Source organism: Mesoplodon mirus, assembly GCF_964341445.2.
Source record: "Mesoplodon mirus genome assembly, chromosome: 5".
Taxonomy (NCBI): domain Eukaryota; kingdom Metazoa; phylum Chordata; class Mammalia; order Artiodactyla; family Ziphiidae; genus Mesoplodon; species Mesoplodon mirus.
The window spans coordinates 172,280,923-172,294,673 of NC_138980.1; the positions used below are offsets into that span (position 1 = coordinate 172,280,923).

Below are 13,751 nucleotides of genomic sequence, written 5' to 3' on the forward strand. Positions count from 1 at the left end.
TGATTATGTGTTCATCAAGAACCGGGGGTACCTTAGTTATTCTAACCAGGACCAGTGCAGCCTCTCTGTAAACAGTCAGCTGGCATTCTGGTTTATATGCCAGTGTCTTCTGAGTCTGGGTTGTGCACCAGTCTGCAGGGGTATGACCGACTGCCGTTTCTGGCGGCCTACAGTGGATTCCCAACCCAGAATATTCTCCTCCCCACGCCCCTCCCCTGACCCACCAGAGGCCTCTCCTTCAGTCTCTCCCTCATCGATCTCGCTTTTTGATTCAATAGTGACCAACTTGAATAAAAGGCCTAACACGAACATCAGGCAAATATGTTTAATTTTTTAAAATAACTGATGGCAAAATAAAATATTTACATCACATCATACTGTGTAAACATGTAAGGTCTCTGTACAAAGAAATATACATGCAAAATAATGTAAAAATTTAACTGAAATAATAAAAGAAACAATACACAAATAAAAGTTGTGAGGTTACGAATACACATCCAGTTTTGAATCCAATTTCTTTTAAAAAGTTTCTGTACAATTTTACAAGAAACAAACAAAAACCCAACAAAAGAATAAATAAAATACATTGGAAGCTGCAAAGCTCAACTATGCCAGTTTATGGCTGAAGACCCAGGTGTCTGGCTGGCTTGGGAAGCGGGCTGTTTTTTTTTGTTTTTTGTTTTTTTTAGTGTATTTCACACAACGAGGATAAAAAGACATCCAGAAAAATTCAAGCGTGCCCAGAAACGCAGCGTCTTTTGTTGAGGGCCTCCCACACCAGCGTGAATTCTGCCACAGTGCCACAGACATCAATGCCAGCCTCAAGGCGGCTAGTGCTTAATTGGCTTTTATTTCTTACCAAAAGCTCAAAATCCAGCCAATTTTTGTACAGAAAGTTGAATGTCAAAAAGTCTAAAAAGTAGGAAATGTCCAGACTGATTTTGGGGAAAAAAAAATAATACTTTGGCATTCTGAATAATAGCATAATAAAATTTAAAACATTATCCTATTATCCAGTTTTATATTCAGAGTATGAAATCACTTTTTACAGTCCTCAAAACTGACAAATTTCACGAAGAGTTAAGTCTCTCTGAACCGATGGCACAGGGCAAAGACCCCCCTCCCACCCCCCCCGACACACGCACAAAACCATAAAGCTCACCGTACGAAGTATGTGCTTTTTCTATATATTTATTACAGGTACAACAGAGGTCTTCATAAATAGTTGCATAAAATGTTAAAGCCACAACATTGCACATGATATGAAATAAAACCAAAAAAACCCCAATGAGTGCATTTACAGTATTTTCATCTGACTGTATACTGCTCAACAATCTGATTGACGGCTTGGGGGTGGGACGTGTGGGGAGGGGCGGAGGGGCAGGAGCCAACCCGATGTCCTCGGTGGGTGGGCAGACCCCTCGGACCCCCAAAGGAAGCCCCGGGTGGGAGACGGGGAGCGGGGGCGGGGGGGCGGGGAAGGCAGTGGGGGTAAAGGACAGACCGAAGGCAGGACCAGTCTTATATACAAGTAAGGCCTACTTTTCATCAGGGCAAAACGACTCATTCTATTTTTATGCAAAAGTTTGAGGTTGAATGCACGTTTCAGAAGCCTAGTCTGGCGTCGGGGCCAGAGGCACACAGACCAGGCAGCTGGAAAAGCTCAGAGCCAGGGGGACCCCGAGCTGGACGAGGCCACGGAGACGGCCGCCGCTGGGGCGGGGGTCTTCCCCAGAGGTGTCCAGTATCTCTGTTTTGTTCGTTAACACCAGTGGTTGAACATAGGCATTTCGCTTCCTTGAAGAAATCCTGGAAAATGTTAAATTTGCAAAATTCTACTCATGTTCGTTTAAAAAAGTTTCTTTTTATTTTTTGCAGAAACCTGAATGAAAGACTGTGACACAGCAATGCTGTCTCCGCCCTCGCGGAGTGTTCGAGAAGGTCCTCCACCCCGGCACAGCTTGCAGCCCGAGTCCCGGGCACTGCCGAGCACAGCTCACTCGGAATGCAATTTCACACGATGAACGCACGGCAGCTGGTCAGTTATGTTGGTTTGTGTTTCTCTTCAAAGTTCAAATGAACAGCTGATCAGCAGGTGAAAGAGAATGAGAAAGGACTTCAAGACAGGTCAGACTCTAGGCAAAAGCCTGCTCTGTAAGAAGTGTTTAACGCTACGGATCGGTCGAACATCGTTCTGGTGTTTGCGCCGCTCAATGAAGGAGGTCAGTCTGGACGTGTCGAGGACGCCCGCGCCTTTGCCGTGGCCGTGGCCGTGGCCCGCCTGCAGCCACTGCTCCTGCAGGGCCAGCGCAGCCGAGGGACGCTTGGCAGGGTCCTCGTGCAGGAGGAAACACACGAAGTCCTTGGCCCTCTGGCTCACTCCTTGGAAGTAGTCATCTGGGAAACTAAAGTCTAGCCGGCAAATGTTCAGGCAGGTCTCTTCCACGCTGTCGTCCAGGAAGGGCGACACGCCGCTGAGAAGCACATAGGCCAGCACTCCAATACTCCACGTGTCCGAGGTCAGGGAGACCGGGTTCCCCAGGATGATTTCGGGGGCTGCGAACTCGGGGTTCCCCAGCAACTGGTGGATGTGGTAGGTCGTGTTGAGTTGGACAGCATCTCCAAAGTCAGCTAGTTTGATGGTTGGCTTGGCTAAACTCTGATCCACTAGGATGTTTTCGGGCTAGGAGACAGGACAAGACAACCGTCATCCCCTCCAGCGACCCCAACCTCAAGCTGAGGTGCGAGGCTCACCAGGGACCTACGAGGTCGACGGGCGCCGACCGTCCACATGTGAAACAGGACAAAGCCCTCGGGAGGAGGACAGAGAGGCAACACAGAGGAGGAGCTGCCCCGACTTCTCCGGAACTGTCACGCGCAGCTGCTGTGTTCCACAGTGCCGGCGAGCGAAGCCGGGGATTCACTTCCCTCCCGGCGGTGGCAACAGCGACCCTCCGCCTCCCGCCTCCGTCCCCCTGCTCCAGCCCCGCCCCAACCCAGCGACACTCACAGGAAGCCCCTGAAATCGCAAGAAATGTCTGAAGACCTCACACGTTTACCTGGTACTTTATTGCTTGTGTATATCCAACGTTTAAAAACAGAGATTAGAAATCACTGCTCCCATTTCCCACCCCTTGTGTTGGTCCCCAGTCCCCACAGGCTCCTGGCCTGGCTTCAGAGGACAGGCCGAGAGTGGGCTCTGCATCCCGCGTGGCCGCGCTGGGGTCCCTCGGCTTCCCCGTCCCCGGGGCCCCACTAACCTTTAGGTCCAGGTGTGCTATCCTGCAGTTGTGAAGGTAACGGACGGCTTCCAGAACCTCCCCCAGATATGCCCTGATCTTCCCCTCCGTGAGGTTTCCCCATCGCACCACACATTCCAGGAGCCGCCCCTGGTCAGCCCTGCAGAGGGAGGAATGTGCGTTAACGGTGCGGGTCGGTCACTTTAGACCCGTCTCCCGCGATATACGCATCACCTCCGTGCCCCGTTGTCACTGCTCTGTCAGCTTTTGGGGATCATACCTCTACCTGGAGGCAGGACGGGATCAAGAGGGCGATTTCTTTTTAAGCTCACTGTGGAGGCACAAGTGGGGAACAAGGCATCTGGACCCACAGAGGGAACTGGGAGGCGGAGATGGGTGCACCCAGGCTCCCCAACCCAACCCCCAGCAGGCTTGACTCAAACCCTGCCCCTTGGATGTGAGCACAAGACCTGGGCAAGCTGCCTGGCAGTGCCTGGCACACAGCAGGCGCTCTGCAGGTATCTGCTGGAGCAGGGGATAATGTGAGACCACCTCCCCAAGCCTTCGTCTCATCATCTGGAAAGTGGGTCATGTGACGGCTGAACGAGAGAACGTTAAGACACAGACAATACAGTGAGGGCTTCACGTTGGACTCAAAGTCTTCCTACCGTGAAATTACTTTTAACATTTAAAAAACACCTATACAGAGCAGCCCTGTGCCAGGGACTAAGTGCTTTCTATCAATTCACTTAATCCTCAAGACAACTCTCTGGGAAGAGTGTTTTATGGTCCCCATTTTACAGATGAGGAAACGGAGGCACAGAGAATGTATGTAACTTTCCCAAGGTCACACAGCTCATAAGGGAAGGCTAGGCTTGCAATGAGGTGGTCTGGCCCCGGCCTCCCTGGACACTGGGCTAGGCTGCCCTCTTTGTAGAACAGAAATTTATGGAAAGATCAGCCACCTGTTTGGTAACGTCGAGTGATCAAGGGAACTTTGGTAGTAAGTAGTTTGTTACGAAAATTAACCCTATTAACAGCAATGATGAGGCCAAACCATCTAGTTTCCAATGAAAAGAAATGACAGCTGAACGCTCTGAAAATGTAAACCAGAAACCGAGGTCCTGCAGGAGATTTCTGACAAGGACTCTAGGACTCTCTTTCTTGTTGAAACTCCCTGAGGAAGATGAGCAGAAGCTTTTAGTCACCAAGCTTCTAGAGCCAGAAAGTACCCTCCCCGGTACTGAGGGTCCACAGGGGCCAGGCCTCTGCCTGGACATCGTTTTAGCCCCATAACGATCCTTCAAGTAGCTGAGCGTCCACGGGAGCCGAGGTTGAGAAATGAGCCCCAGGTCCACCAACCTGCCCTTCCCACAGGATGGCCAGCCCTGGGGGCGGCTGGGGAGGGCGGAGGCCTTTCCTGCTCCCTCCGCCATCTGGGAGGTTTGTTAGGCCGCAGAGAGGGCTGGACAGGCCCAGAGATGCTCCAGCGGGAGCCCTGGGCGGGGACATCCTCGAAACATCCCCTCCCTGGGGTCGGCGGGGAGCGAGGCTGAGGCTCGACCTGGCGCCGAGGGGCCTGCAGCAGCTGCACCTGTGAAGACTGGACGCGGAGGCACTTCCAGACTCTTTACAGGTGTGACCAATGGGATGGGGGGTGCGGGGCCTCAAGGGAGTCCCCGCGAGCGAGGAGGTCACGGTCCCTGTGACCGCGCCCCACGCGGCTCCACGGCTGGTCCTCCTGCCAGGCCCACTCTTCCCAACAACGTGTCAAGAGCTAGGAAATGGCACAAAAGATGGCACTCCGGCCGATGGAAACGGACTCATGAATCCAAGGAAACGTATGAAATGACTCCCCCTGAAAAGGAGGACTAGGAATTTCAACAAAGCTGCATGATGAGGTGTCTCAGAGAGACCAGAACGTTCTAAGGGCAGGGCTTCTCAACCCGGTGTTACCGATACTTTGGGACAACGGTCCTCTGTTGCAGGGCCACCCTGTGCCCTGCGGGACGGCGGGCTGTGACCAGCAAAACGTCTGCAGACTTTGCCAAACGTCCCCTGGGGGTAAAATGTCCCCAGGCTGAGGCCCCCTGCTCTTGGGTCAGAGGTCTCACACTTTATCTTTAAACGACGCAACTGTTTCCTGAGATGGCACACAGGGCCCAGCAAGTACCACGGGGACCAGCGGGCTGCCCTGTGGGGAGCCACCCCCCTCCAGAGGGCGCACCTACGCTCCCATTCTAATCACCCTTGGAGGGGCAGGACGGGCCCCAGGGCAGAGCTGGATGCTGAAGCACCAGACACGAGCAGGTCTCAGCCGGCCCACTGCAGGCGCCCACCAGCCGGGCTCGCCCAGCTGGGCAGACACATGGGACCAGGCCAGCCTAAGAGCACAAGCAAGGCTGTGGTCTGCGGAGGCCTGGCCTCTCGGGGAACCAGGGCGCATCTCCAGGTTGGCTGAGACGCCCGAGGGAGCCTGGGTGGGGAGCATTCTGATGCTAGGTTTGTGCTTCCTTGTCAGGCAGCTATACTTCCCTCTAGCATTGCTGGAAAGCTCTAGAACTGTGGTCTCTGAGAGCAGACGTGCTTTTTTAGAAGTTCTGTGAATCCTAAAATCCTGATTTCTATACTTCTTAGAGAATAAACAGCAAGACCACTTGGAGTTGAGGCCGAGTGCTAGAAAGGGGAGAGGGAGCTGGCGGGTACGCACATTTCCAGAACCAGGACGTAGCTGGTGGAGGTCTCGAAGGTGTCCAGGAGGCCGACGAGCAGCGGGTGCTGGAGGTTCTGCAGGATCCCAAGCTCGTGGGTGACCTGGTCGCGCTTCATCAACTTCTTGTTCACAAACTTAGTGGCCACTGCTCGTTTGGTGCCTTTCTGATCGCATTTCTTAACGACAGAGAATCTGCCCCTGGAAGATAGGTGGAGAAGGTCATTTTCAGAGGACTCTGAGCGTGTCACGGAGAAAAGACTCTTCTAACTCAGGCAGCCTCCCCAGCCACTGGCCTAAGGGCTGCAGCCACGCGACGGAAGCCTGCCTGTGCCTGTGCCTGTCCTGTCCTGTCTCCTCCCCTCCCAGAGGGGGCCTCCGTCTGGCTACGGACAGCCACGTGACTTCCTCCCGCTGCTGAATGGAGCAGCAGTGACATCGTGAGATGTACCAGGCGGCTTCCACCTCGCTCTCGTGAAAACCTCGTCGCATGAAGAAGCTTGGAACGGACTCCTAGGTGGCTCCTGGGCACCCCATGCCACCCCACTTCGGACGGGAGCGACTACTGTCCTCACTGTGTCTGCCTTGCCGCTGCAGGATGTGAGTCGGGGGGCTGGTAACTCATCTCTAGTTTGTGGTCTCTGGAGCTGCACCCAGCGAACCACATTCAGGAAGCCTCGGCTGCACCTCGACTGGATCCGGATAACAAGATCCTGGACCTCAAGCCTGAGCCAGCTGCCACGGTGGGATGAGATTTGGGGGCTGGGGAATGCAGACTGTGGGGAGGAAGGCGGGCACACTGCTTTGCCCCTCCTCCCACGGACAGGCGGAGTCTCTTTCTCCCCCCTTGAATCTGGGCTGGCGGGTGGCTGTTTGCGTCCACAGAATGTGGACAAAGTGTGGTTGTTACTTTCTGAAGCTGGGCCCTGGGAGGCTGTAGCCTCTGCTTCTGCTCTCCCAGGCTGCGACTGCCATCACACGAGGAGGCCCAGGGTGAACGTCTGTGTGGAGAGAGGCCACAGACACGTGGGTGAGGCATGGGGGTGCCAGCTGACCAAGCCCAGGAGGGACCAAAGAATAACTGTCCGGTCAGGGGCACGTCGCACAAAGTGATACATCTCTGCTGCTCTGGACAGCAGGGCTGAGCCTCGTGCGGCGACAGATGACGGACAGGCACTTCGGGCTGATCCACACGGGCGTGTGCATGGATCCCTGGAGCCAGCGGACCCAGGAATGGCCACTGGAGTGTACGAGGCTGCTGCTGGTGGCGGGGGGGTCTCGGAAAGCTTTTTAACGGGGACAAGCTCAGCTGTCATGCTTCTGACCTTTTTCTTGCCCTACGGGACGCGACATGAGGTGTGGTTGAGTGCTGTGCCGCCTCAGAAGGAGCAGGGTGACCGAGGGCACCGCTGAGCCACCGCCTGAGCCCTGGCTGCCATCCGGAGAGGAACAGCCCCTCTCTGTCGAAGCCCCCTCTTGGTCTATGCAGGGGGACCCTAAATCTCCAGGCACAGCCGAGACCTGAAGGACACATTCAGCCCCTCTCAACTGGGTTCCAGAGGAGAATAATGTGCCACGAGAAGGGGTGTGAGTGACTCTTCCCTGGATTCTCCCAAGAACAGGGCGTAGCCAGTGCTGCCCTGGACACGGAGCAGAAGTGGACTCATCACATCACCGGACGGCTCACGGTGTTAAGCCTTCATTCTCTCTTGGAACCTGCGCTGGCAATCTCCTCCTCACTTCCTCAGCATTTAATACCAACAGGCAATTACAGCTTACATTTCAGATGTAATACATCTAACTTCCAACTGCTGGCAAAATCCACCACTGAACTTTCTCTGTGGGCTCCTAGAGAGTCGTGTCTCTCACTCTGCGATCTCGGGAGGCGCTCCGGGTTTTCCACCATACCTGCCGAGCTCAGCCACTTCGCTGTAGAAGCAGTCAAAGTTGTCTTTCCACGTCACCATGACGCCATCACTGCCTGGACCTGCAAGAAAGGCAGCATCTCCCTGAGCCTGGTGTACGGGGCACCTCTCGGGGAAGGAGACTAGAGCCCTGCGCTGTCCAATGTGGCAGCTGCCCGGGCTGCTGAGCGTCTGAACGGAGGCTTGTGGAAATGCAGACGCACCAGAAGTATAAAATCCACACTGAGCTGGGACTTAGTATGAGACAAAGATGGATTTATGTGACAGAAATAAACACACACTTGCTTTTCCATTATTTTCCCATTTGCACTTCCGTAAGACCATTCCTGTGAACGGCCTTCTATCTCCCTAAGTTCCTTTGCTTTCACCAGTGATTTGTTAAAAAAAAAAAAAAAAAAAAATCACCTGTATACTTTTTGTGACGTCTCTTAAAAATCAGAACATTGGTGATTCTCTACTGTCAAATTCAAAATTATCTTCCTTTCCTGCACTGTGATCCAAAAACCAGAACCCTTCCCTTCTTTCACTTATGAGGTTAAAATATATGGGATTAAGATATACAGCACATAAACTTTTAAAGACAATTCCGTTTACTGTCTACACACAGGGCACTCCTGGACTCAATTCATCTTTTAGTCCTTTTATTTATTTACTTACCATAGTTTTAAAAAATTGGTTTTGTTTAATTTACTTATTTTAGTTCTTTAACTGTCATTCCAGGAGGCTGCATCCTATACCTGGTGCAGCTGGAGGACCCAGGAGAAATCTCAGCAGCCCTGGACTGCACAGCTGGCCTCCTGTGAAATGGTAGCTGGAAATCAGCCAGTTTGTGTTGCTCACTAAGCATCTACATACGTCAAGCGCATCTACAGGAAATTCTAAAAGGCCTAAGATATGAGTTCTGCTGCCAGCAGCTCAGGGTTTAGCTGAGGAGAGAGATCAGACCTTGCTGGCCATGGAGAGAGCAAGGGCTTTAGTCCCACCAGGGTCGCCCTGCGCTCATGGAAGGGCGGGACGACACACCCTCTGGAAGGGCTGTTACGGTCTAGGACGGGCACAGAGCCTGCTCGGGGCTCACCCACACTCCCATCTTTCCTTTCTTTCCATTCTGTTCTACGTGAAACTGACTGAGAAGAGCTTCTCTTAGAGCTAAAGCATCAACTGAACAATCGGACAACTGAGAAGCTGGGGACGAGAATGTTTTGGGCGCTAGGAGTACAGGCTGGTCTGCTCCCACCTGGAGGCTGGACCAGACGCTCACACGCTCAGTGGCCGTGGGCGGAAGGCCTCACCGTGAGCCTCCCCTGCCCGAGGGCACCCGCCTGGGTGTCCCAGAGGCTGGCCTGCTCCGTGCAGCCCCCGAGTGACTCGTCACGTATCTCAGGCCACATCGAGAGCGTGTGGGGCTTGGGGTGCAGCTCACCTAGGACCCGCAGACTGGCCGAGGACGAGGCGGAGCCCATGTCGTTCACGGCGATGCACGTGTAGACGCCGTCGTCCTCAGTGGTCACGCCAACGATCTTCAGAGCGGCCTCTCCCAAGTCACTGCCACAGAGGAGGGCACACGGCATTCAGAAAGGCTCAGCTCTCCCCGCCGCCAGCCCCCCGACCTCTCTCCTTCGGGGTCATAGGAAATGAGGAGCTCAAATACTGATGGGCAATTTCAAGTGGGATTTCAATCCTAGCTGCACACCCAGGTATGACACCTTTCCTCACGGGAGACGTCCCAGGGCCAGAGGTGACCCACGGAATCGGCCGCGCCAGTCCCAGTGGAATGGGGTCATGCTCACTGCCTGTGAAACTGACCCCCGAGGGGGCTTCCCTCACCTGTAGGAGATGCTGTAGTGACCATCGCTGTTCAAGGTGTTGTGTTCAGGGCCCTTCCAGGTGACCGAGGCCTTGGGGCGGCCACAGACCCGACATCTAAGAACAACGGTCTCCCCTGTCTCACACGTGACCTCGCTCAAGGGAATGACGAATTCTGGGGGAACTGCGCGAGAAAGGGGTCAGTAACGCTGGTCACCCAGCCGCCCCTCTTGTGCCCACCAACCTCCCCCAACAAATGAACGAGATGCTGCCCAGGCCCAGAGCTCCACAGAACACCCACGTCCACAGGCTACACTCGAGTGTCCTGAAATGCCCCGTAGACCTACCCTCTAAAGTCTACAAGAAAAGGAACAGAACTCACCGTCATAGATGTAGTTGGGATTGAGAAGCTGAAATGGAAAAAGCGCACAGCTATTAACCAGATACACGAGCTACTCTGAGATATACTGCTTCTATTCTAGGGCTATGGTTGTTGTTGAAAGATGAGAGGAAACACGACTTGGTTTGCCTGCGTGTCAATCAAAACTGACCACACGCCGACTGCCTTTGAATGCACTGGAAGGCTTCGTGTCACACAGATGTAGGAGAGACTTTTCTTCCTACCCACAGATGCACAAATGCTGCTTACACTCAGAGAAGTCCCTTTTACTCATCCTATGGGCTGAGTCCAGCAGATCCCTGAACTGCCAGGGCCCTGACTCCGGGGCCTCGAGTTCCCCTCAGGAGATGTTTCCTTTCTCCCCAGGCAAAACCTGCACAGGTTTAAGGCAATCTGATTACGGGAGTAAAGTGGACTTTAGCACCCGCCGAGGGAATCTGCTGCAGCAGTGAATCTGCGCCTCGGTGTCTGGTCACTTCCCCTGTGGTCTGAGCTGCTCTGTGCTCCGTCTGCTTCTGAGGTCCTAGAGTCTGCTCCCTCTGGGAATCCAGCAGCCTTCTTTGTAAGCTACACATGCGCCCGCTCAGGGGTTTACCCGTATACCCGGTTCCTCAGAATATGTATGCATACCTGCGCCACACTGCCCATGAGAGCCCCCTACAAAGCCCTGTGGGTCTGCTCACAAGGGCAGAGGGAGACGGGTTGCTGCCAGGCAAGGCTGGGCGCCAGGTCCGCGACGGCTCCTTCTGGGCCGGCACCAGCCCTGCGTGCTCCCCGAGGAGCACAGGTTCCTGGAGGCACCCTTGCTCACCTTCACAGATACCTTGTTGCTGAGTCCTTCCCGAGACTTCCGATAACCATTCTCTAACTTGCCTTCCCGTTTGCCGTCTTTATCTTTTTTCTCAGATTTTTTCCTTAAACGGAGTGCTGTGTGCCAAGATGTTGACTTCCTAGGGGGACCACAACACATTGTTAGTATTACGCCTTCCTGGTGTTCAGCAAACAATTCCTGAAAGCATCAGAGAAAAGTGGACTGTCCAATTTATGAGGATATAGGGTGACTGAGATTCCTTTAGGAACAGTGATCTCTGCGAAGGAAAACTTTTCTGCGATTCTCAATGACCAGAGATAAAAGCCAAGTTTCTTAAATCAAATTTTAAGGATTAAATATAAAGGTGTCTATGATGGTTAATTTTACGTATAACTTGACTGGACCTAAATATTTCGTCAAACATCATTCTGGGTGTTTCCGGATGAGATTAACATTTTAACTGGTAGAGTGAAGCAGACTGCCCTCCATAGCGTGGTGGGCCTCATCCAATCAGTTGAAGGCCTGAGTCGAACAAAAAAAGACCAGCCTCCCTGAGCATGAGGGAATTCTCCAGCAGAATACCTTCAGACTTTACCTGCACCACTGGCTCTCCTGGGCCCCCAGCCTGCTGACCCACAGTGCAGGTCTGGACTCACCAGTCTCCACAACTGTATGGTTACAATAACCACCTGCTGACCACACATACACCCTATTGGTTCTGTTTCTCTGGAAAACCCTAATACAGGGCCTAAGAATATTTTTGAGGAAACAAAGTATAAAATGGGATTCTTGAACAATGTACTAGAATAAAATATCTCTGTATCAAGGAGAAACAGGACAAGGGACCGTCATGGAAGATGGGCTCTTTGTAGCCTGAACTCAAGCCTAGACTCCCCATGGGGTGTAGGTGCTTAGCCCAGAGGTTTGGGGCAGTGCTGGAAGGCTTGCCAGTCTGGGCTGCAAACCAACCAGGGGTACTGCCATGCTTGGAGAGGACCGTGACCACCGCCTGTGCCTTTGAGTCTGGTCTTTTGGGTTGAAGCCTCTGGAGGCTTAAAAATCACAGTTTTGCAATGCTTCCACTGCCAGAAGCCATCTGGCTGGCGTCTCCTACAGCCAGGGAGATTCAGGGAAGGGCAGAGTTTGAAACCAGCCCCTGAATTTCGTTTTCTTTAAAGTAATGTTTAACGCAGCAAAATTGCTTTCAAGTTACTTGACTAAAGTAACCTAGTATGTATAAGGTGCGTTGGCAGTGACACCATACGGATCTTTAGCTGAAGCTTACGGGACGAGGATCTTCAGTGATGCACCCTCAGCACGCCCGATACGAGTCAGGGGCCCTTGGAAAGTCCTCACCCCTCACCCAAGACCTCTGGGAACTAAAATACCGTGATGCTCTGTCTAGTGGCTTAAAAAAGCTATGTGTGTGCAAATGCAGGTTATTAAAAGAACCCATCAGAAAAGGTCTGAGAGATGGAACCCGCCCCACCTTCACTGTGGGGTTCCACATTGTGTACAGAGATGACCTGGTTCAGTAGACCAGAGTGCTGCTTTCTCTCAGTGGGCTTCACCCTCCCAGGGCCTCTATGCCTCGTCTGTGCTCAGCACCACCTGCCCCCGCCCCGCCACAGCCGCCCCACCAGGCACGCACTTGAGAGTCCCGTCGGGGTTCTCCATGATGACTGCGCTGGTATGCCCCAGGACGAAGCCCGGAATCCAGCCCTCGGCTGCGGGGCACTGGTCAGTGGCGGCTCGGAACACCAGAAACATGTTCTGTTGATTGCTGGCCAGAATTTGAACGACCTCTCCTTGATAGACGTTGATCTCATCCTCCTTCACTGCCGTGTAATCGTGTGTCACCAACATGGTGGAGATGTTGCTACTGCTGCTACTTTCACTCTGTAGAGGGAAAGATGAACAAAAAGGCAGAGGGGAACTGAAATGGGATCTGATGACACGGAGTCGCTCGTCAGCGTGCGCCACGGCACGACGGCCCAGAGCAGGGCCCGCCGGACGGACGCCTCCACATTCTTTAGCTAACTTGGTGCCTCTTTTTCAGTAACTGACCATCAGGATTTCTCTAGAAAGCAATTTAGGAACGATCTAAAAAAAAAAAACAGTCACAGTGATGATGACACTTTACTTTGGAAGCTTGGTTATTTCAGTCCCATCTTCCTTGCACCATCGGAGGAATGGCTCATCCTCATGCTGAGGCCATGCTGGGTTCCATCTATGTCACAGTCCTGTCACTGTGACTGTCATGCTGCTGGCATCCCTAATCATTTCCACCTTTCTTCCCTTCTAAAGGAAGAATGCGGGACACCTGAAAAGCAGACCAACTACTGTCCTGCTGTCCTGGAGAGTTGCCCTGCCTCCTGTATGTGTCCCTGGGCCGGGGGTCCTCCTGTGAGCGTGATGATGCAACGGTCCTGAAGGTGCGGCCGTCATGGGGACGGCATAGCATCGCAGAGCAGCTGTGGACACAACTGGCCTCACAACGCACGTTTCGGGGACAGCCCCTGGCGTGGGAAAGCCTACCTTCCCCTTATCTTGGAGTCCCAGGGGTACTCAATGTATTCAGGTCACTATTGTGTCTTTAGTGTCCATCACAGTGACTGACGCGTAGCAAGCACTCAATACATGTCCAATAACTACTCACTCAATGGGGCAAGATTGCAAAGGTTAAACCCAGATCATTTCTCAAGACCATCTACTCAGGTTCACAAGCTGAGTGGTGTTAGCTACTGAGTAGAAGAAACACAAATGGTGTTTGTCCCAAGCTGTCATTTACCAAGTGACCCCTTTGTTCCAGGGGACGAGGAGGAACCTGAGACCTCCAAATCCTGAGCTACATCTTGTT

General features: G+C 53.1%; 1 protein-coding gene across 3 annotated transcripts in view; it reads right to left on the reverse strand.

Moving 5' to 3' along the window:
- Positions 1-311: 311 nt before the first annotated feature.
- TRIO (trio Rho guanine nucleotide exchange factor) overlaps positions 312-13,751 on the reverse strand; it is a gene marked incomplete at its 5' end in the record, with an annotated part of 386,080 nt that continues 372,640 nt past the window's right edge. For all 3 annotated transcript variants that reach the window (XM_082621961.1, XM_082621962.1, XM_082621960.1), the window contains 9 exons: positions 312-2,683; positions 3,261-3,399; positions 5,950-6,150; positions 7,858-7,936; positions 9,298-9,419; positions 9,702-9,864; positions 10,063-10,090; positions 10,892-11,030; positions 12,543-12,790. In XM_082621961.1, coding sequence (XP_082478087.1) covers positions 2,129-2,683; positions 3,261-3,399; positions 5,950-6,150; positions 7,858-7,936; positions 9,298-9,419; positions 9,702-9,864; positions 10,063-10,090; positions 10,892-11,030; positions 12,543-12,790 — 1,674 coding nt within the window. In that variant the 3' untranslated portion in view covers positions 312-2,128. The remainder of the gene's footprint in view (positions 2,684-3,260; positions 3,400-5,949; positions 6,151-7,857; positions 7,937-9,297; positions 9,420-9,701; positions 9,865-10,062; positions 10,091-10,891; positions 11,031-12,542; positions 12,791-13,751) is intronic.